Here is a 23,823-nt window from a genome sequence, read left to right as displayed (position 1 = left end):
GAGTCAGAATGGGGATAACACCCGAGCAGTCTCGTCGGAGGTTCAGAGCCCTAAGGTGGAAACCAGACATGTCATTTACCCGACATGCCTACCACATTGTGAAACATTGGGATGCCTGGATATCAGGAGCAAGTGTTGAATCTCCAGTAAATTTGCCCTTCCTAATGCAAATGGAACAATTCTTAGAGGGTGTTCCTGAGGAAATAGAAAGATACATCCTAGATGGGAAGCCCAAAACTGTAATCGAGGCAGGAGAGATTGGAGCCAGATGGGTGGAGGTGGCAGAGAAGAAGAAAACTGGCCGCAGTTGGAGTGGAGACCAGAAGGGACCACCCCAGACCACACCCTATTACCGGGGGCCGCCCAAAGCCCCACCTACCTCCCAAAGAACCCTCCAGACCCCTTATCGTCCCACCACCCCGTTCTCCAGCAACCCTCCTCGCCCCACTGACCCGTCAGCTGGACGATGTTTTAAATGTAACGAGCTGGGGCATGTAAAGGCCAACTGCCCCAAGAACCCCAACAGATTACAGTTCATTGCACCGGAATCACACCAGAAGTCCACAGGCCCAGATACTCCCAGATACCCCTGGAGCGGAGGGAAACTGTGAGTGTGGGCGGGAAGAAGGTCACCGCGTGGAGGGACACCGGAGCACAAGTGTCAGCTATCCATGCTTCCTTAGTGGACCCCAATTTAATCAACTCAGAGATCCAAGTGACGATTCAACCCTTCAAGTCCAACTCTTTCAATTTGCCTACAGCCAAGTTGCCTGTCCAGTACAAGGGCTGGTCAGGAATGTGGACTTTTGCAGTCTATGATGATTATCCCATCCCCATGCTGTTGGGGGAAGACTTGGCCAATCATGTGAAGCAGGCCAAGAGGGTGGGAACGGTCACCCGCAGCCAGGCTAAACAAGCCGTGAGGCCTAGCTCTGTTCCGGAAACTTCTATCAGGACCCGGTCAGAGGTGATGGACCCGGACCCCAGGCCAATGTCTGCAACAGCAGTAGTGGATCCAGTCCCAGAGACCCAGACGGAACCAGTCCCAGAACCGGAACCAGCCGAACAACCAACACCAGACCCAGTGTCAGCACTGAATCCAGTACTTGCAACCTCAACACCAGAGGGCCCCACCGACCCTGAACTGGCAGCAGCCGATAACCCGACACAAGAGGCTCAGCCGGAGCCTGAATCCCAACATAGTGCACCAGTGGAGAGCGGTTCACAGTCAACAGAAACAGCTCCATCCCCTATATCGCTTCCAGAGGGACCAAGCCTAGGTCCACAATCCAATGAGGGACTGATGTCTCCAGCATCAAGGGAACAGTTCCAGACCAAACAGGAAGCAGATGAAAGCCTCCAGAGAGCTTGGACGGCGGCACGGAGCAACCCACCGCCTCTCAGCTCTTCTAATCGATCCAGGTTTGTTGTAGAAAGAGGACTTTTATACAAGGAAACTTTCTGGTGGACACCAGGAAGACTGGCATCCTCAGAGACAGTTGGTAGTTCCAACTAAATACCGAGCCAAGCTCTTGTGCTTAGCCCACGATCACCCTAGTGGCCATGCTGGGGTGAACAGGACCAAAGACTGTTTGGGGGGGTCATTCCACTGGGAGGGAATGGGCAAGGATGTTTCTACCTATGTCCAGTCTTGTGAGGTGTGCCAAAGAGTGGGAAAACCCCAAGACCAGGTCAAAGCCCCTCTCCAGCCACTCCCCATCACTGAAGTTCCATTTCAGCGAGTAGCTGTGGATATTCTGGGTCCTTTTCCGAAAAAGACAGCCAGACGAAAGCAGTACATACTGACTTTCATGGATTTTGCCACCCGATGGCCGGAAGCAGTAGCTCTAAGCAACACCAGGGCTAAAAGTATGTGCCAGGCACTAGCAGACATTTTTGCCAGGGTAGGTTGGCCCTCCGACATCCTCACAGATGCAGGGACTAATTTCCTGGCAGGAACTATGAAAAACCTTTGGGAAGCTCATGGGGTAAATCACTTGGTTGCCACTCTTTACCACCATCAAACAAATGGCATGGTGGAGAAGTTTAATGGAACTTTGGGGGCCATGATACGTAAATTCGTAAATGAGCACTCCAATGATTGGCACCTAGTATTGCAGCAGTTGCTCTTTGCCTACAGAGCTGTACCACATCCCAGTTTAGGGTTTTCCCCATTTGAACTTGTATATGGCCGTGAGGTTAAGGGGCCATTGCAGTTGGTGAAGCAGCAATGGGAGGGATTTACACCTTCTCCAGGAACTAACATTCTGGACTTTGTAACCAACCTACAAAACACCCTCCGAACCTCTTTAGCCCTTGCTAGAGAAAACTTACAGGATGCTCAAAAAGAGCAAAAAGCCTGGTATGATAAACATGCCAGAGAGCGTTCCTTCAAAGTAGGAGACCAGGTCATGGTCTTAAAGGCGCTCCAGGCCCATAAAATGGAAGCATCGTGGGAAGGGCCATTCACGGTCCAGGAGCGCCTGGGAGCTGTTAATTATCTCATAGCATTCCCCACCTCCAACCGAAAGCCTAAGGTGGACCATATTAATTCTCTAAAGCCCTTTTATTCCAGAGAATTAAAGGTTTGTCAGTTTACAGCCCACGGAGGAGACGACGCTGAGTGGCCCGAAGGTGTCTACTACGAAGGGAAATGTGGTGGTGGTGTGGAAGAGGTGAACCTCTCCATGACCCTTGGGCGTATGCAGCGACAGCAGATCCAGGAGCTGTGCACTAGCTACGCGCCAACGTTCTCAGCCACCCCAGGACTGACTGAACGGGCATACCACTCCATTGACACACGTAATGCTCACCCAATTAGGGTCCAACCTTACCGGGTGTCTCCTCAAGCTAAAACTGCTAAAGAACGGGAGATCCAGGATATGTTACAGATGGGTGTAATCCGCCCCTTTGGCAGTGCATGGGCATCTCCAGTGGTTCTAGTTCCCAAACCAGATGGGGAAATACATTTTTGCGTGGACTACCGTAAGCTAAATGCTGTAACTCGCCCAGACAACTATCCAATGCCACGCACAGATGAACTATTAGAGAAACTGGGACGGGCCCATTTCATCTCTACCTTGAACTTAACCAAGGGGTACTGGCAGGTACTGCTAGATGAATCTGCCAAGGAAAGGTCAGCCTTCATCACACATCACGGGCTGTATGAATTTAATGTACTCCCTTTCGGGCTGCGAAATGCACCCGCCACTTTCCAAAGACTTGTAGATGGTCTCCTAGCGGGATTAGGAGAATATGCAGTCGCCTACCTTGACGATGTGGCCATATTTTCGGATTCCTGGGCAGACCACCTGGAACATCTACAAAAAGTCCTTGAGCGCATAAGGGAGGCAGGACTAACTGTTAAGGCTAAGAAGTGTCAAATAGGCCTAAACAGAGTGACTTACCTTGGACACCAGGTGGGTCAAGGAACTATCAGCCCCCTACAGGCCAAAGTGGATGCTATCCAAAAGTGGCCTGTCCCAAAGTCAAAGAAACAGGTTCAATCCTTCTTAGGCTTGGCTGGTTATTACAGACGATTTGTACCGCACTACAGCCAAATCGCTGCCCCACTGACAGACCTAACCAAAAAGAAACAGCCAAATGCTGTTCAGTGGACCGAAAAGTGTCAGAAGGCCTTTAACAAGCTTAAAGCGACACTCATGTCTGACCCTGTACTAAGGGCCCCAAACTTTGACAAACTGTTCCTAGTAACCACAGATGCGTCCGAGCGTGGTGTGGGAGCAGTTTTAATGCAGAAAGGACCTGATCAAGAATTCCACCCTGTAGTGTTTCTCAGCAAAAAACTGTCTGAGAGGGAAAGCAACTGGTCAGTCACTGAAAAAGAATGTTACGCCATTGTCTACGCTCTGGAAAAGCTACGCCCATATGTTTGGGGACGACGTTTCCACCTGCAAACCGACCATGCTGCACTGAAGTGGCTTCACACCGTCAAGGAAACTAACAAAAAACTTCTTCGGTGGAGTTTAGCTCTCCAAGATTTTGATTTCGACATCCAACACATCTCAGGAGCTTCTAACAAAGTGGCTGATGCACTCTCCCGTGAAAGTTTCCCAGAATCAACTGGTTAAAATCGTCCTTGAGATGTGGAAAATATTGTTAGTCTTTATGTACTTGGTAGTATATTTAGAGCTGCATGTGTCTTATTAACTCTGTTTGTTTTTCCTAGAGCTCCAGGAAGAAATCCCAGCCAGTGTTTCACCCTAGCTGAGATTTGGGGGGCGTGTCATAAATATAAAGGGAAGGGTAAACCCCTTTGAAATCCCTCCTGGCCAGGGGAAAGCTCCTCTCACCTGTAAAGGGTTAAGAAGCTAAAGGTAACCTCGCTGGCACCTGACCAAAATGACCAATGAGGAGACAAGATACTTTCAAAAGCTGGGAGGAGGGAGAGAAACAAAGGGTCTGTGTGTCTGTCTATATTCTGTTTTCTGCTGGGGATAGACCAGGAATGGAGTCTTAGAACTTTTAGTAAGTAATCTAGCTAGGCATGTGTTAGATTATGATTTCTTTAAATGGCTGAGAAAAGAATTGTGCTGAATAGAATAACTATTTCTGTCTGTGTATCTTTTTTGTAACTTAAGGTTTTGCCTGGAGGGGTTCTCTCTGTTTTTGAATCTAATTACCCTGTAAGATATCTACCATCCTGATTTTACAGGGGGGATTTCTTTATTTCTATTTACTTCTATTTTTTTATTAAAAGTCTTCTTGTAAAAAACTGAATGCTTTTTCATTGTTCTCAGATCCAAGGGTTTGGGTCTGTGGTCACCTATGCAAATTGGTGAGGCTTTTTATCCAACATTTCCCAGGAAAGGGGGGATGCAAGTGTTGGGAGGATTGTTCATTGTTCTTAAGATCCAAGGGTCTGGGTCTGTAATCACCTAGGCAAATTGGTGAGGCTTTTTACCAAACCTTGTCCAGGAAGTGGGGTGCAAGGTTTTGGGAAGTATTTTGGGGGGAAAGACACGTCCAAACAGCTCTTCCCCAGTAACCAGTATTAGTTTGGTGGTGGTAGCGGCCAATCCAAGGACAACGGGTGGAATATTTTGTACCTTGGGGAAGTTTTGACCTAAGCTGGTAAAGATAAGCTTAGGAGGTTTTTCATGCAGGTCCCCACATCTGTACCCTAGAGTTCAGAGTGGGGGAGGAACCTTGACAGGGGCATTAGAAGGTCACTGGGTCTCTCCTGGCTGGTGACCGGCTGGGGGCCCGGGATGGAATTTCTTTCTCCAGTTTTGTTTTGAACCTGGTTGATTTAATTCACACGCTGAGAAAAGCCCCTTAGAACCAGGCGTTACAGTGTAAACCCATCATCACCGCTCAGCTAGGGCCCAAGGGGCAGCAAACCCAGGTGTTCCCCATCACGCCTGCTCCTCACACGGTGCCACGGCTCGTGTCGCAGGTGGGCAGGTTGGCAGGCTGAGCGGGAAGGCTGCGGAGTCAAACCCTCCAGCACCAGGAAATGCCTCAGTTACGGTATCCTGAACACTCTTAGCTCTGCCCCCTTGTGCATTATGACATCATACTTTAATTGCATGATCATATTACTTTTACCGATATGGGTCATCATCCAGGTTAGAACCCAGAAAGTAATGAGAAGGAGGATCTGCACGGAAATATTCGCAGTGGTCAGTTGAAGATTGAAGACCAGACCCCGTGGTCTCCTGGCTACCAGCCTAGTGCACCTTCCCCAAGGCTGCAGGGTACACTGCGGGTGACCTGTCCCCACTCCCCACAGACATAGGGACATGCTGCGAGCTGCATGACACCTGGCCAGGCTGATGGTCCCAGGATTTCCTGGGTTTTGCAGGTACCTCTGCTTACTTTGTCCGCGCTAGATTTGGCCGGTAGATTAGAGACAAGGTGTGATGGATACAGGAAGAGATGAGACATCGCCGGCTTCCTGTGGCTACAGCCCCTGGCTTGGTGCCTTATTCGGGGCTGGGTGGAGCTGGGCACCGAGGCATTGGTGGCAGCGCTGAGACCGCCCCCCCTGCCCCATCATGGCATCTGCTCTCATCTCACTGTCCTCTTCCTTGGTGCGTGTCACCATGGGTGGGTCGGGGGCGGGGAGTGGGGGGAATCGATCTGAGACCATGGTGCAGACTCCAGTCATTCTGGGATCTGGTCCCTAACAAACAGTTTTCTTTCCGGGCTGCTGGCTGGTCGGGTGGAGTGGGGTGTCTGGACGTGAGTATCAATGAACGGTGGGAGAAAGTTAAGGATGGGGGAGAACAGACTAGCTGAGCCCAGAACCTTCCCCCCAAACCTCAAATCAACCCCCCTGGATTAACCCCAGCCCTGCCCCCAGTGCACTCAGGGGTGACTCCCGGTTGACCCCAGGGGGCTGAGATCAGAACCCGGCCCACAGGTTCCCTGTGGATGCAGTGAGGTGTCTGTTAGCCCTGGCGCTGTCCCTGGGGCTGGGCGCTAGGGGCAGGTTACAGACACATGGGGAGGGGTTTGTGTCTCTCCATCTCACTCCTGTTTGTGTGTGAACGCAGAGCTCTTTACGCCCGGACCCTCCATCTCCGCCAGCCCCAGCGAGGTGATCGCCCTGGGGGGAGCCGTCACCATCCACTGTCAGTGTTGGTGCGAGGCCAGGAGGTTATTTCTGTATAAAGGTGGAATCGAAATCTGGAAGCTGGGCGGGGTTGAATTCACCATCCCCAGCGCCAGGCGGGAAGACGGAGGAGCCTACAGCTGCCGATCTCGCTCTGGATCGGAGCCGCCCAACTGGTCGGATCCTAGTGATATCGTGCGGATTGTTGTAGTAGGTGAGGGGCCCGGCTCGGCGTCCCGGCTCCCAGCCCCACACCCAGCCTGACCTACAGGGGTTCTCCATGCCAATGGGATGCTCAGCATCATGGGCCCAGCAGAGGGGACGCTCGGCTGGGGAGTGGGGACGGAGTCACTGGGGGGTTCCCAGCCACTGGAGATTGGGGCAGAGGGAGGGGGGATCCCTGCCCCCAGGGGACCTTGGGGTGTCACTCAACCCGCCTGTGCCTCCATTTCCCCTTGTATGAACTGGGGACAATCATTCCTCCTGTACCTCGTGTCTGGTTAGATAGTCAGGGCTTGGCTTTAGGGTGGAGGCTTTTTCTCATTGTGTCTGTGCAGCACCCAGCACCTCTGACTCCCAGCCCCCTCCCGATCTAACCACTAGACCCCACTCCCCTCTCTGTGCTGGGATCAAACCCAGGAATTATGGCCCCCAGGCCTCCCCACCCCCACCTCTAGACCCCACTCTGCTCCCAGAGCTGGGGATATAACCCTGGATCTCAGTCCTCTACTGTAGCCACTAGCCCACCAATGCTGTACGGACTACGGCCCTGAGGCGGGCTGACACTCCCTGGGTGGCCGTGTGGCCTAGTGGGGAGAGCGCAGGGGCTGGGACTCAGGAGAGCTGGCTGCCGTTCCTGGTGTTGCCATGATTTTCTGGGGGACTTTGGCCAAGTCCCTACCCTCTTCTTTGCCTCAGTTTCCCCCTCTGTAAAATGGGGCTGATGCCCTGCCCCCTCTGTGAAGCGCTGTGAGATCTGCGGGTGTGAAGCGCTGGGGAGGAGCCGGGTGTTGTTGTACCAGACACAATCTGGCCCTGCCCGGTGCCGCCAGCCCGAGAGGTTCCCAGCGCCTGCCAGAGACGCAGCAGCTGCTGGCGGCTGCTGGGTACGAGACAGCGGCTGTGAGGACCTGTGGGTCTGATCCGGGGGGTGGGGGGATGATACTGGCAGGATGGGCCCAGGGATCTGATCCCATGGGGCAGGGATGGGGAGGGGGGACACTGGGCTGGGGGGGCCCATTAAGTAGATAGACAGGTACAGAGGGGTGCTGTGGATTTAGGTCCTCGGGCAGCTTCAGTCGGAGCTCCCAGGAATCTCTGGGATCTCGGAGAGGTTCCTCTGGCTGGGTTTTCTCCCAGGGGTCCCATGTCTGGGACCGTGCGGTGAGGACAGGTGCAGAGACTGTGCCGGGGTCTGTCTCATGGCCTGTCTCCTTCTCACTGCAGAGACCTACTACCCCAAACCCTCCATCTCCCTGAGTCCCAGCAGATGGGGGAGCCGTGAGCATCCGGTGTCGGGGTCGGCACCAGAACGTGAGGTTCCTTCTGTACCAAGATGGAAACCCGAACGGGCTGCAGGACGCGGAGCCGGCTGGGGACATGGCTGAGTTTCCCATCAGCAGTGTGAGCCGGAGAGACACAGGGAGCTACAGCTGCCGATATAGCACCAAAGCAGACCTGCCTGTCTGGTCAGAGCCCAGTGACCCCGTGGAGCTGGTGGTAGCAGGTGAAGGGCCCGGCTTGGCATCTTCACTCCCAACCCGACGCCCAGCCGGACACTCGGGGGAGCTCCGCATTGACAGGATGCTCAGCGCCAGGCTCCGCCATGAGCCCTGGGCAAAGCAGAGGAGATGCCTGTTTGGGAAGCGGGGATGGAGTCACTAGGACTGGGGTGGGGGTCCCCAACTTGGGAGCAGCAGCAGCTGCTGGAGATTTGGGGCTGAGGGAGGGGGATCCCTGCCCCCAGGGACAGCATCAGAGCAGGGGGCCTTTCCCAGGGCTGTCCCTACTCTGGGGATGCATAGATGAGTTGGGGCCCAGGGGCTGCCAAGCCGGCACCGTCCCCAGCCACAAAAATCCTTCCCCCCTGCCTCCGGGAATGACAGTGACGAGCGATGCTGAATCGAGGTGGGGAGAGGGAGAGATCACTGAGTCGCTGTTTCAGTCCCTCCTCCGGCCCCTGACAGGTGCTTGTTTTATTCCCACAGGGGGAACCAACCTGACCCAGCCTGGAGTGGCGCCGACTCCCACCCGCCCGGGCAGCACAGGGCCAGGTACCATCAAACCAGCTCTGGAAACAGGCTCGTGGTGCCCAGGGGCTAGGGCTGGTTGGGGGGGACGGGGGCAGTGAATCCAGGTGAGTGGGGCCCAGACACCTCGGGGAGGGGCTCATTGAGATGGGGGGATAGAGAAACAACCCCACTGCCCCTCCACCACTGGTAGACCCCCAGCTCCCCCGATGACTCCTGCCCTGCAGGTCACTGCCTGGAAGCTGTGGGGGGATCTCAGGGAAGGGGCATGATCTAGGAGGAGATCTAGGGCAATAACCTCCCTCTCTGGGGCCCATGATGTCCCCTTAACAATAGGGGCAACCCCTGCTCCCCACTGTGACGAAGTGGGGGCGTTTCTTGGCTTTTCCTTGGTTTTTCCAATGGTTTGCATGCAGAGTAGGTGGGACTCAGTTTCCCTGAGTGTTACTGATTTCACGAGGTGGTGGGAGAGGGAGTTTATTGGTACAGAGGACGTGCGACGGAACTTGGGACCCCGGTCAATGCCCTGGAGAATGGAGACCCCAGCGACTGGTGACCTGGTGACCGGGAGGCCCAGCTCAGGAGTCACAGCTGGTCCGGCCAGTGAAAGGACAATGGGCTGTGAAGAGAGGATCCTGGTGACCTGACCAGCCGGTTCCAGCCAGAGGACAGAAGAGGGGAGAGGGGGCCCAGGCGACCCTGTTTACCTGGAGAGAAGACAATGGACGGGGGGGCTTGGGGCCGGTGAGATCAGATGCCCAGCTGGGAAGCAGGGGGGCTTGGGGCTGGAGGGAGGGAGCAGGCAGAGCCCACCTGGATGCAGGGGAGACTGGGATGTGCTGTGCTGAGGGAGGCCAGGCCTGAGGCCCAGAGAGTTTCCTGTGCTGGGTTCAGATGCTCAATAAACCCTCCTGTGTTACACTGGCTGAGAGTTGCTCCGGGCTAGAGATCAGGGGGGCATTATTCCCTCTGGGAGTGGGGACCCTGGGGTGCCAGAGCAAGTGGACTGCCTGAGGGGTCCCATGGCAAGAGACAGGTGTGCTAAGGCTCAGAGAGGTGCGGTTCCAGGAGGCGGAGGGGCCTAACCCCCGAGAGAGAGTGGACCCCCGAGAAGGGCTGTCGCACTGAAGGGGGTTTTTCCCAGGGACCGTACGGGGCTGAGAGTGGGCATGAGCTGGGAGTCCATGACACACCCCATAATTCTTTATGGAAATATGCTTATGAATGTATATTTGACATAACTGGAATATGTTTTATGCTACTGTCACGGTTTCCCTGGGTGATGCTCTGGATCTGCTCCCCATGAAGCCAGTCAGGACTCTGGGGCAGTCTCCTCTCTGGGAGCAGCCTGTCTGCAGGACACACAGCTCACCCGGCTCCACCTTCCTGGGTCTGACCTCGGAGCATTCAGCATCCTCTGCCCCTCCGTGCGCTTCCCCCAGCGAGTCCGCCCAGGCGGGGTCCTGGGGAAGCCAGAGGGTCCTGCCTCCCAACTCCGCAGTCAGACGTGACTCTCAGGCAGCCAGTAAAACAGAGGTTTATTAGACGACAGGAACATGGTCTAACACAGAGCTTGTAGGTGCAGAGAACAGGACCCCTCAGCTGGGTCCATTCTGGGGGGCAGTGAGCCAGACAATCACGTCTGCCCTTCACTCCATGTCCCCAGCCAGCCCCAAACTGAAACTCCCTCCTGCCCCTCCTCCTCTGGGCTTTGTCCCTGTCCCGGGCCAGGAGGTCACCAAAGCTCATGCTCAAATAAATTGGTTAGTCTCTAAGGTGCCACAAGTCCTCCTTTCCTGTTAACCCTGTTCTCCAACCCTTTAGCTCTCACCTTGCAGGGGGGAAGGGCCAGGCCATCAGTGGCCAGGAAACAGGGTGTCGGCCATTCTCTGTGTCCAGACCCCTGCACACACCTGCCCTCTAGGGCTCTGCAAGGATCACACACCCTTACCCCACCCCCTAGATACTTAAGAACTGCCTAGAACTTTGTTCTGTCTGTTATTACTTGGAACCACTTAAATCCTACTTTTTGTATTTAATAAAATCACTTTTTACTTATTAACCCAGAGTGTGTATTAATACCGAGCCCGGGGGGGAGGGGGAGGGCAGGAGGAAACAGCTGTGCATGTCTCTCTGTGTTATAGAGGGCGAACAGTTTATGAGTTTACCCTCTATAAGCTTTATCTAGGGTAAAACGGATTTATTTGGGGTTTGGACCCCATTGGGAACTGGGCATCTGGGTGTTGGAGACAGGAACATTTCTTAATCTGTTTTCAGTTAAGCCTGCAGCTTTTGTGGGACGTTGTTCAGACCTGGGTCTTGATTTGTAACAGGATAGCGTGTCTGGCTCAAACCAGGCAGGGTTGTGGAGTCCCAAATTGGCAGGGAAAGCAGGGGCAGAAGAAGTCTCAGCAAATCAGTTGGCAGTCCCACGGGGGTTTCCTGTGATCCAACCCATCACAGGGGGGACAGGATTGTTCCTGCCCCCAGGTTGAGGCGTTGGCCATCTTAGCCAGGGGCCAGCATAGCTGCCCTGCGAGGGCTGCAGGGGGCGAAGGGGCGGCCACTTAACTGAGGGCAGCCAGGTGTCCCTTCCCTACAACGGGGAGGTCAGGGGGATGGGGGGCAGAACAGGGGACAGGACATGGGGCATGAGGGGCACAACGGGGGATGAAGGGATAGGGGACAGGTCAGAACTAGGAAGGCAGGGGCCATGATGGGGTGGACGTGAGGGAACTACAGGCTGGGGGGACAGAATGGGGGAGGGGACGCAGGCCAGGGGGCAGAATGGGGGGGCTGATGGCCCCAATGCCTGAATGTCAGGGGGGGTGAAGGGCAAATGAGCTGGGGAGCCAGAGCTGGGGCATCTGCCGGGGGGGCCAGTTTCTCTTGAGCTCTGTCCCCGTGATCTTGCCCCCTCCCCTTTCTGGGGGGCTGGTCAGCTCTCTCCCAACCCCTGTGTCCCTTTCGCAGCATCCTGAGGGGGGAGAGGGAAACTCTGCTCAGCTGTCGACCCGCTGTGAGCTCTGCCCTAGGCCCTGAGCTGTGCAGACCCGCTGCCCCGGGAATGGGCTGGGGAAGGGACATGGGGCCTTTCACCTCTAGGGGGCTGGCTCGAATCTGTGTCCTTTTTCTCTAAGCACCAGATCCCACCCCCCAACCAGAGCCAGGGAGAGAACCCAGGAGTCCTGGCTCCCAGCCCGTCCCGCCCAATCACTAGACCCCATTCCCCTCCCCGAACTGTGGTATATAACAGGGTAGCTGCATCAGGTTTATAAAAAAATTCCTCAGGCATGCAGGAGTGAAATGAGGAAGGCCAAATCACACCTGGAGTTGCAGCTAGCAAGAGATGTTAAGAGTAACAAGAAGGGTTTCTTCAGGTATGTTAGCAACATGAAGAAAGTCAAGGAATGTGTGTGCCCCTTACTGAAGGAGGGAGGCAACCTAGTGACAGAGGATGTGGAAAAAGCTAATGTACTCAATGCTTTTTTTACCTCTGTCTTCACAAACAAGGTCAGCTCCCAGACTTCTGCCCAGGGCAGCACACCATGGGGAGGAGGTGACCAGCCCTCTGTGGAGAAAGAAGTGGTTCGGGACTATTTAGAAAAGCTGGACGAGCACAAGTCCATGGGGCCGGATGCGCTGCATCCGAGAGTGCTAAAGGAGTTGGCGGATGTGATTGCAGAGCCATTGGCCATTATCTTTGAAAACTCATGGTGATCCGGGGAAGTCCCGGATGCCTGGAAAAAGGCTAATATAGTGTCCATCTTTCAAAAAGGGAAGTAGGAGGATCCTGGGAACTACAGGCCAGTCAGCATCACCTGAGTCCCTGGAAAAATCATGGAGCAGGTCCTCAAGGAATCAATTCTGAAGCACTTAGAGGAGAGCAAAGTGATCAGGAACAGTCAGCATGGATTCACCAAGGCCAAGTCATGCCTGACTAATCTAATTGCCTTCTGTGACGAGATAACTGGCTATGTGGATGAGGGGAAAGCAGTGGACGTGTTGTTCCTTGACTTTAGCAAAGCTTTTGACATTGTTTCCCCCAGTATTCTTGCCAGCAAGTTAAAGAAGTATGGGCTGGATGAATGGACTATAAGGGGGATAGAAAGCTGGCTAGATTGTCGGGGTCAACGGGTAGTGATCAATGGCTCCATGTTTAGCTGGCAGCTGGTATCAAGTGGAGTGCCCCAAGGGTCGGTCCTGGGGCCGGTTTTGTTCAATATCTTCATTAATGATCTGGAGGATGGTGTGGATTGCACCCTCAGCAAGTTCGCGGATGACACTAAACTGGGAGGAGAGATAGATACGCTGGAGGGGAGGGATAGGATACAGAGGGCCCTAGACAAATTAGAGGGCCAAAAGAAATCTGATGAGATTCAACAAGGACAAGTGCAGAGTCCTGCACTTAGCAAGGAAGAATCCCATGCACTGCTACAGACTAGGGACCGAATGGCTAGGCAGCAGTTCTGCAGAAAAGGACCTAGGGGTGACAATGGACAAGAAGCTGGATATGAGTCAACAGTGTGCCCTTGTTGCCAAGAAGGCCAATGGCATTTTGGGATGTATACGTAGGGGCATTGCCAGCAGATCGAGGGACGTGATCGTTCCCCTCTATTCGACACTGGTGAGGCCTCATCTGGAGGACTGTGTCCAGTTTTGGGCCCCACACTACAAGAAGGATGTGAAAAAATTGGAAAGAGTCCAGCAGAGGGCAACAAAAATGATGAGGGGACTGGAACACACGATTTATGAGGAGAGGCTGAGGGAACTGGGATTGTTCAGTCTGCGGAAGAGAAGAATGAGGGGGGATTTGATAGCTGCTTTCAACTACCTGAAAGGGGGTTCCAAAGAGGATGGCTCTAGACTGTTCTCAGTGGTAGCTGATGACAGAACAAGGAGCAATGGTCTCAAGTTGCAGTGGGGGAGGTTTAGGTTGGATATTAGGAAAAACTTTTTCACTAGGAGGGTGATGAAACACTGGAATGCGTTACCTAGGGAGGTGGTGGAATCTCCTTCCTTGGAAGTTTTTATGGTCAGGCTTGACAAAGCCCTGGCTGGGATGATTTAGTTGGGGATTGGTCCTGCTTTGAGCAGGGGGTTGGACTAGATGACCTCCTGAGGTCCCTTCCAACCCTGATATTCTATGATTCAGAGTTTCACTGGCAGTACCAGAAACAGGACGTGAGCGCCGGCTCTGGGCAGACTTCCCCTTTCACGGATTTATCGGCTGTTCCTTTAACAACTCAGGATCTACATTTATTCCTTCCTCCCCCACTCACGGGGACCGGAAACCACAACCCCTCCCAGCCACCCGTCCCATCTCTGTGCCATGTCACTGGGCGAAGAATAGATTCTGCAGCGACACGACCTGGGAAGGAGTTTGGCCAGGCCCCATCCACCCTCATGCTCCAGGGTGGGTCAGGAAGGAATCTCTGCCCTGCTTCATGGGAGGGGGGCACTCCGTGGGGGGCACTGTGTGTGTATGGGGGAAGCCTTCCTCTGCTCTGAGCTGCTTCTCCAGGGAGGCTAGATGGGCCTGTTGGAAAAGGTCAGGGCAACATGGGCACCTCTTGATGCCTCCTGAGATTGCCCTGCTCCCAGCTGGTCCCCGGACTGGGCAGCTCCCATGTGGGGCTGGGAGATCATGGCGGGGCGGGGTGGGGCCAGGCAGCTGCAGGAGGGGATGTGGTTTGCTGGGCGTGGCAGGGAGCTGGCTTTGCTCTGACCGTGGTAGATTTGGGCAGGAGATTGCAGAGAAACCATCTGATTGGGAAGAAAGGGGCTGACCACATCACGGGCTTCCTGGGGCTGCAGCCCCTGGCGCTGTTCCTCATTCCGCTCGCACTCGGGCCTCAGGTTGGGTGGAGCTGGGCACTGGGGCGTTGGTGGCAGCACTGAGGGGCTCCTCACTGCCCCATCATGGTGTCTGCTTTCACTGTCCTCCTCGGTGATCCGGTTTCTAACAAGCTGTCTCCTCTCCAGGCTGCTGGCTGGCTGGGCGGAGCGGGGCTTTGGGACGTGAATATCTGTGGGGAATGGGGAAGCTGGGGGAATTTCCACATTAGGGACGAGGGATGTGGGTGGGGGTGAGGGGCACCAGTCCCCCAAAGGGATGATCCTGTCAGACATGTGTTCTCCAGAGGTGGGGACTGAGACCTCGCCCTACTCATCACAGGGATGGGAACCTGTTGGAACAACTGGGGGATTTTGTTAATATGTTTTCTTGGGGTGCCTGTCCTGGGAGCAGCTTCCTCAAATGACCCACATTTAGACCAGGAACCCCATGTCGCGGAGTGTGGGGGAGTCAGGGCCCTGCACCCCGCACTTCCTGCGGTTCACTGTGACTGTCAGCCAGCCAGTAAAACAGAAGGCTTATTACACGACAGGAACATGGTCTAAAACAGAGCTTGTAGGTACACAAAACAGGACCCCTCAGTGGGGTCCTTCTTCGGGGGTGGGGAGCCCAGACCCAGGTTCTGGGCCTCCCCCCTCAGCCGGCTCCAAACTGAAACTCCCTCCAGCCGCCTCCCACAGCCACACACCCCGACCCCTCCTCCAGCCTTGGTCCAGTTTCCCGGGCAGAAGGTGTCACCTGGCCCCAACCCGCTCCTGGGCTGAGGTTAGGAGCTGGCCGTCAAGTATCATCCCACAGAGAAGTCACACCCTGATATCCCACCATCATCTAGTATCAACGCAGACAGTCAACTAGTAAAACTCCCACGCAACATTACCAGGTTAATATTCTCTACTCCCTACCCCGTCACACCTCGCAGGGTAGATCCCAATTTACCACCTGACTGCGATGGGGGCAGGGCTGGGTTCTGATCTCAGCCCCCCGGGCTCAATCCGGAGTGACCCCTGACTGCAGCAGGGGCCGGGCTGAATTGACCCTGCAGAACTAAAGGAATCAGAGACTGGAAATCTCCTTTCCCCCTGCTGTGTCTCTCCCCGACTGTGAGTCCCGGGGCCGGGCCTGCACCGCAGGGACAGGCGGGGCTGGGGTGAAACGCTGGAGCGACAGACGGGCAGAGGATTGCACCAGACGGACGTGGTTTGTGTCACCCCCACTTACTGCCTGTTTGTTTGTGAATCCAGAGGGGTCCTACCCCAAACCCTCCATCTTTGCCAGCCCCGGTGGGGTGATCCCCGTGGGGGGAAACGTCACCATCCGGTGTTGGCATCAGCGCCTGGGCATGAGGTTCGTCCTCTACAAGGATGGAGACGGGAACCATCTGAGGTACACGGACCCTGCTAGTTATGTGGCTGAATTTCCCATCCCCAGCGCCAGACGGGAACACGGGGGCAGCTACATCTGTCGTTGTGCCTACAGAACAGGATCAGCTGTCTTCTCGGAGCCCAGCGACCCTGTGCAGATCATTGTAGCAGGTGAGGGGCTCAGCCTGGCACCTCAGCTCCCAGCCCCACACCCAGCCAGGCCCCAGGGGGTCTCCGTGAGCCCTGACCCCGCAGAGGGGACGCCCGGCCGGGGAGCGGGGACGGAGTCACAGCGGGGGTTCCCCAGTCAGGGAGGAGCAGCAGCCCCTGGAGACTCGGGGCAGGGAGGCGACTTTAACGCTGCCCCTTGTGGGTAGGAGCCGTGAGTCGCTATTTAATCCCGTGATCCCGTCCGCTCTGTTCTCCAGGCCCTGCCGCAGGCAGTGCCCCAGCTGGAGCTGAATGAGGCAGGGGCTGCAGGAGAAGTGGTGGATTAGTGGACACGGTCCCGGGCATGGACCCAGGAGATCTGGCCCAGCTCCTGGCGTGGCCACAGACGCTGTGTGATGGGAGCACATCGCAGTTTCCAAAAGTGTCCTTCCTTGTGGGGGGGGCTCAATCTTGGGGGATCTGAGGCCGAGCGCCCACAAACTGAGACACCCCCAGTTAGTGGAGACCTCTGCAAACACTGGCCTCAGTAGCACTGGATCCCTTGTGTTGGGGGAACATGTAGGGCCCCAGCCATGATCAAGGCCCCTTTGTGCCCGGCGCTGCATAAACACAGAGTGAAGAGACAGTCCCTGCCCCTGGGAGCTCACTAAGAAAAGTTAATCTGTCTGTGCCTCAGTTTCCCCCCTGTAGAATGGGGATAAAGACCCCTCCCTGCCTCCTGGGGGGCTGGGAGGGTGACTCTCTTCCTGTGTGGGGCTCAGCCCCCTGCTCCTCTTCCCCCCCTTTGACGCTGCTCTCTCCACCGCCCTCCTCCTGCCAGGTGAGCCGTGCACCGGAGGTGGGGGTGAGTGGGGCAGGGCGGGGGAGGGGGAGCCACTCTCCAGGGGTGGGGGTGAGGGTAGTGGGGGTGAGGGGGGCAGGGAGTGGGGCAGGGTGGGAGAGGGGGAGCTGCACTTCGGGAGTGGGGGTGGGGGTGAGGGGGGCAGGGCAGAAGAGGGGGAGCCACTCTCCAGGAGTGGGGGTGAGGGGAGTGGGGTGAGGGGGGCAGGGCAGAAGAGGGGGAGCTACTCTCCAGGGGTGGGGGGGAGGGGAGAGGGAGCCACTCTCCAGGGGTGGGGGGGAGGGGAGTGGGGTGAGGGGGGCAGGGCGGGGGAGGGGGATCTACTCTCCAGGGGTGGGGGGGAGGGGAGTAGGGTGAGGGGGGCCGGGCGGGGGAGGGGGAGCCGCTCTCCAGGGGTGGGGGGGAGGGAGTGGGGTGAGGGGGGCAGGGCGGGGGAGGGGGATCCACTCTCCAGGGGTGGCGGGGAGGGGAGTGGGGTGAGGGGGGCCGGGCGGGGGAGGGGGAGCCGCTCTCCAGGGGTGGGGGGAGGGGAGTGGGGTGAGGGGGGCAGGGCGGGGGAGGGGGATCCACTCTCCAGGGGTGGGGGGGAGGGGAGTGGGGTGAGGGGGGCAGGGCAGAAGAGGGGGAGCCACTCTCCAGGGGTGGGGGGGAGGGGAGTGGGGTGAGGGGGGCCGGGCGGGGGAGGGGGAGCCGCTCTCCAGGGGTGGGGGGGAGGGGAGTGGGGTGAGGGGGGCCGGGCGGGGGAGGGGGAGCCGCTCTCCAGGGGTGGGGGGGAGGGAGTGGGGGGAGGGGGGGCAGGGCGTGGGGCAGGGCCCCTGCTCAGTGGCTCCACGGCTCCTCCAGGCTCCAGCAGCCGCTGCTCTTCCCGCCCCCTGGTGGCACAGGCCGGTCACTGCAGGAATCAGACGTCGGGTCCGGTCAGCGTCACTGCCAGGTTCCCTTTTCAGCCAGACTTTCCTGCTGCAAACGACTCCGGCAACCCCGGGGCCTGCGGTGCCGGGCGCCAGAGACCAGCCCGGCGTCCCCGCTCCCAGCCCCACCCCCAGCCGGACCCTCGGCAGCTTGGCACTCACGGGGCGCTCAGAGCCAGGCTCTGCCCTGAGCCCAGCAGAGGGGACCCCCGGCTGGGGAGTCACTGCGGGGTTCCCTGGCCAGGGGGAGCAGCAGCCCCTGGAGATTTGAGGCTGAGGGGGGATCCTGGCCCCCAGATGGCTGTCTCCACTCTGGGGACACACAGAGGAGTCGGGGCCCAGGGGCTTCTGAGCCGGCACTGCCCGCCCCCCCCCATGAATGACAGTGACGATTGAAGCTGAGTTGCGGGGGGGGGGGGGCAATCACTGTCACTGTTTCAGCCCCTCCCCCCGACCTGACAGACACTGGTTCGATTCCCTCAGAGGGAACTGACCCAACCCAGCCTGGAGTGTCCCTGGCTTCCACCCACCCGGGCTGCTCGGGGCCAGGTACCAGGGCCGGGGGGGGGAATCACCATCAAACCAGCCCTGGAAGGCTCATGCTGCCCAAGGAACTGCCCCTGGGGGTTGAGGCTGGTTGGGCGGGATGGGGCAAGTGACTCCTGGTGCATGAGGCCAGACACCAGGGGGCACGAAGCCCCTGCCCCTCCCTCCCCACCAGACCCCCAGCTCCTCCGGCACCTCCTGTCCTATAGGTTGCTGCCTGGAAGCGACTGGGGGATCCCAAGAGAGGACAGGATCTGGGAGTCCTGGCTTTGGAGTTGGGACGAGCTGGGTGCCCAGGCGGGTCCTGGGGCTAGGGTTGCCAGGTGTCCGGTTTTTGACCCGAACACCCGGTTGCAAAGGGACCCTGGCAGGATAGTTAAAAGTCCGGTTGGCGGCACCGCGGGGCTGGCAGGGTCCCTGGCTGCTGTGGCTCTGGGCGGCTCTCGGGAAGCAGCCGGCATCTCCCTCCGGCTCCGAGGCGCAGGGTGGCCACAGGAGCTCTGCGCCCTGGCCCCGCCCCAAGCGCCGTCTCCGCAGCTCCCATTGGCCAGGAAGCGCAGCGAATGGGAGCTGCAGGTTGCAGCACCTGTGGGCAGGGGCAGCGTGCAGAACCCCCTGGCTGCCCCTCCAGCTCCCAGGCAGGCTGGTCACTTCCTGGGAGACGCCTGAGGTAAGCGCCACCTGAGGCCTGCACCCCGAACCCCCTCCTATGCCCCAATCCCCTGCCCCAGCCCTGAGCCCCCCCTCACCTAAACTCCCACCCAGAGCCCACACACCGCACCGCCGTCTGCGCCCCAACCCCCTGCCCCAGCCCAGAGCCCCCGCCATACTCCCAACCCCTCGGCCCCACCCCTCATCCCTGGCTCCACCCAGAGCCCGCCCCACTGCCGGAGCCTTCACCCCCTCCAGCACCCCAACCCCCTGAAAATGAGCGAGTGAGTGAGGGTGGGGAGAGTGATCTGAGGCCCCAGAGCCAGACCTGCCGGACGGGTGGGTTGGCGGCTCCGCTCCCGGGGCAGCGCGAGCTGCTGATCTCCTGGTCCGAGCTGCCGAGTGACTCTTCCCTTCCCTCCACAGCAGGCCCCCCGGGGCGCCCGGATTTCACCCAGGCCAACATCGCCCACCTGGCACTGAGCGTCGTGGTCCTGCTCATCCTGGGGCTGATCCTGGCCCAGGCCTATTACAGCCGCCCGAGGGGGGCGCCCTAGGTGACCGGAGCTGGACGCAGCACTCCCGGCCTGCCCAGCGCCGACCAGAGCGGGACTCTCACCGCCCGGGACTTGCACGCTGCCCCTCTCTTAATACAGCCTAAAGCTGCCTTTGCTTTTGGTTTTGCAACGGCATCGCGTGGCTGCCTCATGCTGAGGGCGTGATCCACCCCAACTCCCCGATCCATCTCCGCCATGCTGCTGCCAGGCCCGTTCGCCCCCACCCTGCCCTGCTGCGCTTGGTTTTTCTTCCCTACGTGCAGCACCTCTGTCGGCTTTGGAACAGTTCAGTGACGGGGTGCTCCACGTGCCACGCGGCTGGCACCTCCTACTGGCAGTTCTGGGGAACGGCTCGACGCCCCTTCCTACAGCTGCCTGCCGTCCCTCCGCCTCTCTCTCTCTCTTGCTCCAGCAGCTTCTGCTGCCTCTTCGTGACTCGGCCCTGCGGCCAGGTCATGGCGCGCGTGTTCCCCCGTTCAAAGTCTCCCTCCGCACCACTCTGGGGATGCCACCTGATGTACTGGGGTACCACAGAGCCCACCCGTTCCACCAGCCTGGGCTTCCTCACCCTGTCCTGCAGAGCCAGGCCCTCAAGCCTTCTCCAGCACATACACACACAGGTAGGGACACACCAGCTGCCGAAAGACACAGACACTGAAATCAGCCCTGCATGGGAAAGCTTTCAGCTAAGGAATTGACCTGCACTCAGGTGCACACCCTCTCAGGGTGCAAACCCAAAATTGTTTTGTCTTGCGCTGCACAGAGAACTGTACTGCATAAGCTAATTGAAATTTGCCTCCTCCCTCAATGTGGAGGAAGATATGCACAGCTTTGTCCCCCCACCTGCCAGTAATGAGTTCCACAACCTGGGTTTTGAGAAAACAAAACAAGTTTATTAACTACAAAGGATAGATTTTAAGTGATTATAAGGGATAGCAAAGAGATCAAAGGCAGATTACTGAGCAAATAAAACAAACATGCAAACTATAGTTTAATACATGATAGAAACTGGTTACAAGCAGTAATTTCTCACCCTCAATGTTGTTTTAAGCAGGTTGCAGAGTTTCTTGAAGACAAACTTGAAGCTCCAGGTATTCCTTTCACAGGCCAGACAACTTCTAGCCTGGGTTCAGTCCTTTCTTCCCCAGCTCAGTTTTAGGTGTTTTCAGCAGTCAGCTTGGGCAGGGATTCAGTGAAGAACCAACCCTGACTATCTCACTCCCCAGCCTTAAATAGGATTTACATAAGGCGGGAATCCTTTGTTTCCCAGTTTGATCCCCACCTCCTACAAGTGGAAAACTACTATCAGTCCAAGATGGAGTTCAGTACCAGGTGGCATGATCACATGACCCTGCCGTGTCAAAGCAGCCACGAGTCAAAGGTGGTTTGGAGCATCCCAGGAAACGTCTCAGGAAGGTGGGAGATTAGCATCTTCAAAATCCTATTGTTCCCCCAATGGTTCATTGACCAACCAGCCAGACTCATGGCGTTTTGTGTGTGGGCGTTCCTCTGGTGTAAACATTTTTGTAATTGGTACATTAAAGTTAGGAATATTGACTGATACAGAAACGATCCATGCATACAAACAGGATAATCACATTCAGTAAATCATAATCTTTCCAATGATATCTTACATGACCCATCTTGCATAAAATACAACTTAGTGATGCCATATTCATATCAAAAGCATATCCTGATGGAGAATATGAAGTGCCACAACTGGGTCAGTGGGGATCCTACCCAAACACACCAGCCTGTGCTCTGGCGACAAAACCGGATGAAAGTCTGGTGTCCTTGGGCTACTTCCTACCACAGTCTGGGTGGGGGTGGGGGGATTCTGCAGTCCAGGGGTCCTTTGTCTCCGTGGGGTACACTGCGGACGACAGTCCTGGCACCATGTCTCCAGGGCTGGTTTCCCCCGGGGGCAGGGCACTCCACAGCACAGAGTCATCTCTGCATTCAGCAGCAGGCTGGAGACATCTGCCTCCTTCCCCTGCAGGGCCCTCCCTTTATACTTCCTGCTCCGCCCCGGTACTTCTGGGAAGGGGGCGGGGCACATTTGGCTCCACCCACCAGGGGGGAACATAGTGGTCCCTCGCTCTCAAGTCCAGAGGGAGGACGCTCTGCGCACTACACCGCGATTATGTGTGGAGCCTTCATTTTATCCTCCGTTTCTCAGTGTATTATGTGATGGTACGGCCAATGGATGTGCATTTCCTATACAATCAACGGATGCTCCTTCGACTGGAGTTGCAGGATTAGCGCAGTATAGGATAGATAAGTAGGCGTGAGGAGTGTGTATTAGGTATTAGTAAAGCACGGTTAATAGCAAGGCCTACAGGCTGAGACCTGTACGATTTTAGCTTCGCCAGACTAGGCCAGAGGCTTAAGATGATTGCGTGACCTAGCAATAACCGCTAAGACCAAAGGTTACTGCATAAGATGTGCCAACAGGTGAGGTTATGGGAAAATGCCTGTCCTGACTGCAGGGTACCTGCCATGCGTAGCTGCGTGTGAGACAAAAAGGAACTACAAACAACCTAAGAAAAATGGGGCAGACCAATAATCATGGGACGTGGAAGTGCAGCTAAGGAAAAACAGGTTGACGCCTTGTGACGAAGCGGGGGATTTTCTTAGTGTTGTGCATGAGTACTGTGCGTGCCTCAGTTTCCCCTGTGTGCGGCGTGTGTAATGAGGCGGTGGGAGAGGGGGTTTGCTGGTGCAGAGGGCCGGGTGTGACCTCGCCTAGCAGCCTGGACCCCTGACAATGGCCTGGACATGATAGAACTTAGCAACCGGTGACCTGGTGGCCCAGCCTGTCTTGGGAGCCGGCCAGTTCTGGCCAGTGGGAGGACAAAGGACGAAGAGAGAGGGCCCGAGCTATCTGTTTTCCCAGATGGAAGCCAAAGGGTGGAGGTGGGGCTGCGGGGAAGGTGATATAGGGGGGTCAGCTGGAAGGAAGTCACTTCTGGACTCGGGACAAAGAGGGGTCTGGCTGCACCTGGACTGGGACAGACCCACCTGGACTGGGACAGACCAGCTGAAAGGTGCTGAGACTGGCCAGGCCCGAGCCCTTGGGCTTTGTCCAGACATTCAATAAACCCTCCTGTTTTACGCCGGCTGAGAGTCCCTGGGGGAGGCTCATGGTGAGAGCCAGGCGGGCTGGAGGCTCTGAGAGGTGCAGTTCCAGGAGACGGTGGAACCCAGGGCTTAGCCCCCGAGAGAGTGGACCCGGAGAAGGGCTGTCAGACAGAGGGGAGTTCCTCCCGGGATCCTACAGAGCCAAGAGAGCTTGCAGGGGCCTGTGAGTCCATGACACACCTTCATGCATAAACGGTGAGGTGGCAAAATTTGCAGATGATACAAAACTACTCAAGTTAGTTAAGTCGCAGGCAGACTGCCAAGAGCTACAAAGGGATCTCCAGAAAGTGGGTGACTGGGTGTCACGGAGTGTGGGGGAGTCCAGGCCCTGCACCCCTCTTCCTGGGATCCACTGAGACTCTCAGCCAGCCAGTAAAACAGAAGGTTTATTGGACCACAGGAACACAGTCCACAACAGAGCTTGTGGGTACAACCAGGACCCCTCAATCACGTCCTTCTGGGGGAGCAGGGAGCTTAGACCCCAGCCCTGGGGTTCCCTGTGTTCCTCTCCCCAGCCCCAAACTGAAAACTAAACCCACCTAGCAGGTTCCCTGCTGCAGTCTCCGTCCACATTCCTGGGCAGAGGTGTTACCTCCCCCTCCCCCTCCTGGCTCAGGTGACAGGCTCTCAGGTCTCCCATCCCCAGGGCACATTCCCAGGTCAACACTCCCCCGACCCTGCTGCGTCACATCGTCACATCTCTCCCCCCTTCTAGACTGAACTGAGCGGGGTCACTGTGACCAGTGACCTGGGGAAGTTCGGGGCCCCCTCTCCGGGACAGCGCATCCGCTATCATGTTGGCAGTTCCCTTCACGTGGACCACGTCCATGTCGTAATCCTGCAGGAGCAGGCTCCATCTCAGGAGCTTGGCGTTGGCTCCTTTCATCTGGTGCAGCCAGGTCAGGGGAGAGTGGTAGATGTAGACGGTGAAGTGTTGCCCGAAGAGATAGGGCTCTAG

The 23,823-nt window shown here is 56.9% G+C and overlaps 2 protein-coding genes across 2 annotated transcripts in view; one reads left to right on the top strand and one right to left on the bottom strand.

Annotated features, from left to right (window-relative positions):
* The window catches only part of LOC144279238 (osteoclast-associated immunoglobulin-like receptor), a 32,828-nt gene extending 13,104 nt beyond the window's left edge, over positions 1-19,724 (top strand). The window contains exons 2-4 of the mRNA XM_077840728.1: positions 14,815-14,850; positions 15,928-16,218; positions 19,594-19,724. Of these exons, the coding sequence (XP_077696854.1) occupies positions 14,815-14,850; positions 15,928-16,218; positions 19,594-19,724 (458 nt within the window). The remainder of the gene's footprint in view (positions 1-14,814; positions 14,851-15,927; positions 16,219-19,593) is intronic.
* Positions 1-23,823, bottom strand: part of LOC144279334 (alpha-1B-glycoprotein-like) — a 937,253-nt gene that overhangs the window by 808,752 nt on the left and 104,678 nt on the right. The window lies entirely within an intron of this gene.

This window comes from Eretmochelys imbricata, chromosome 23 (assembly GCF_965152235.1).
Source record: "Eretmochelys imbricata isolate rEreImb1 chromosome 23, rEreImb1.hap1, whole genome shotgun sequence".
Classification (NCBI taxonomy): Eukaryota; Metazoa; Chordata; order Testudines; family Cheloniidae; genus Eretmochelys; species Eretmochelys imbricata.
Note: the sequence above shows the minus strand (reverse complement) of the source record. Positions and strands in the feature narration are given on the sequence as shown.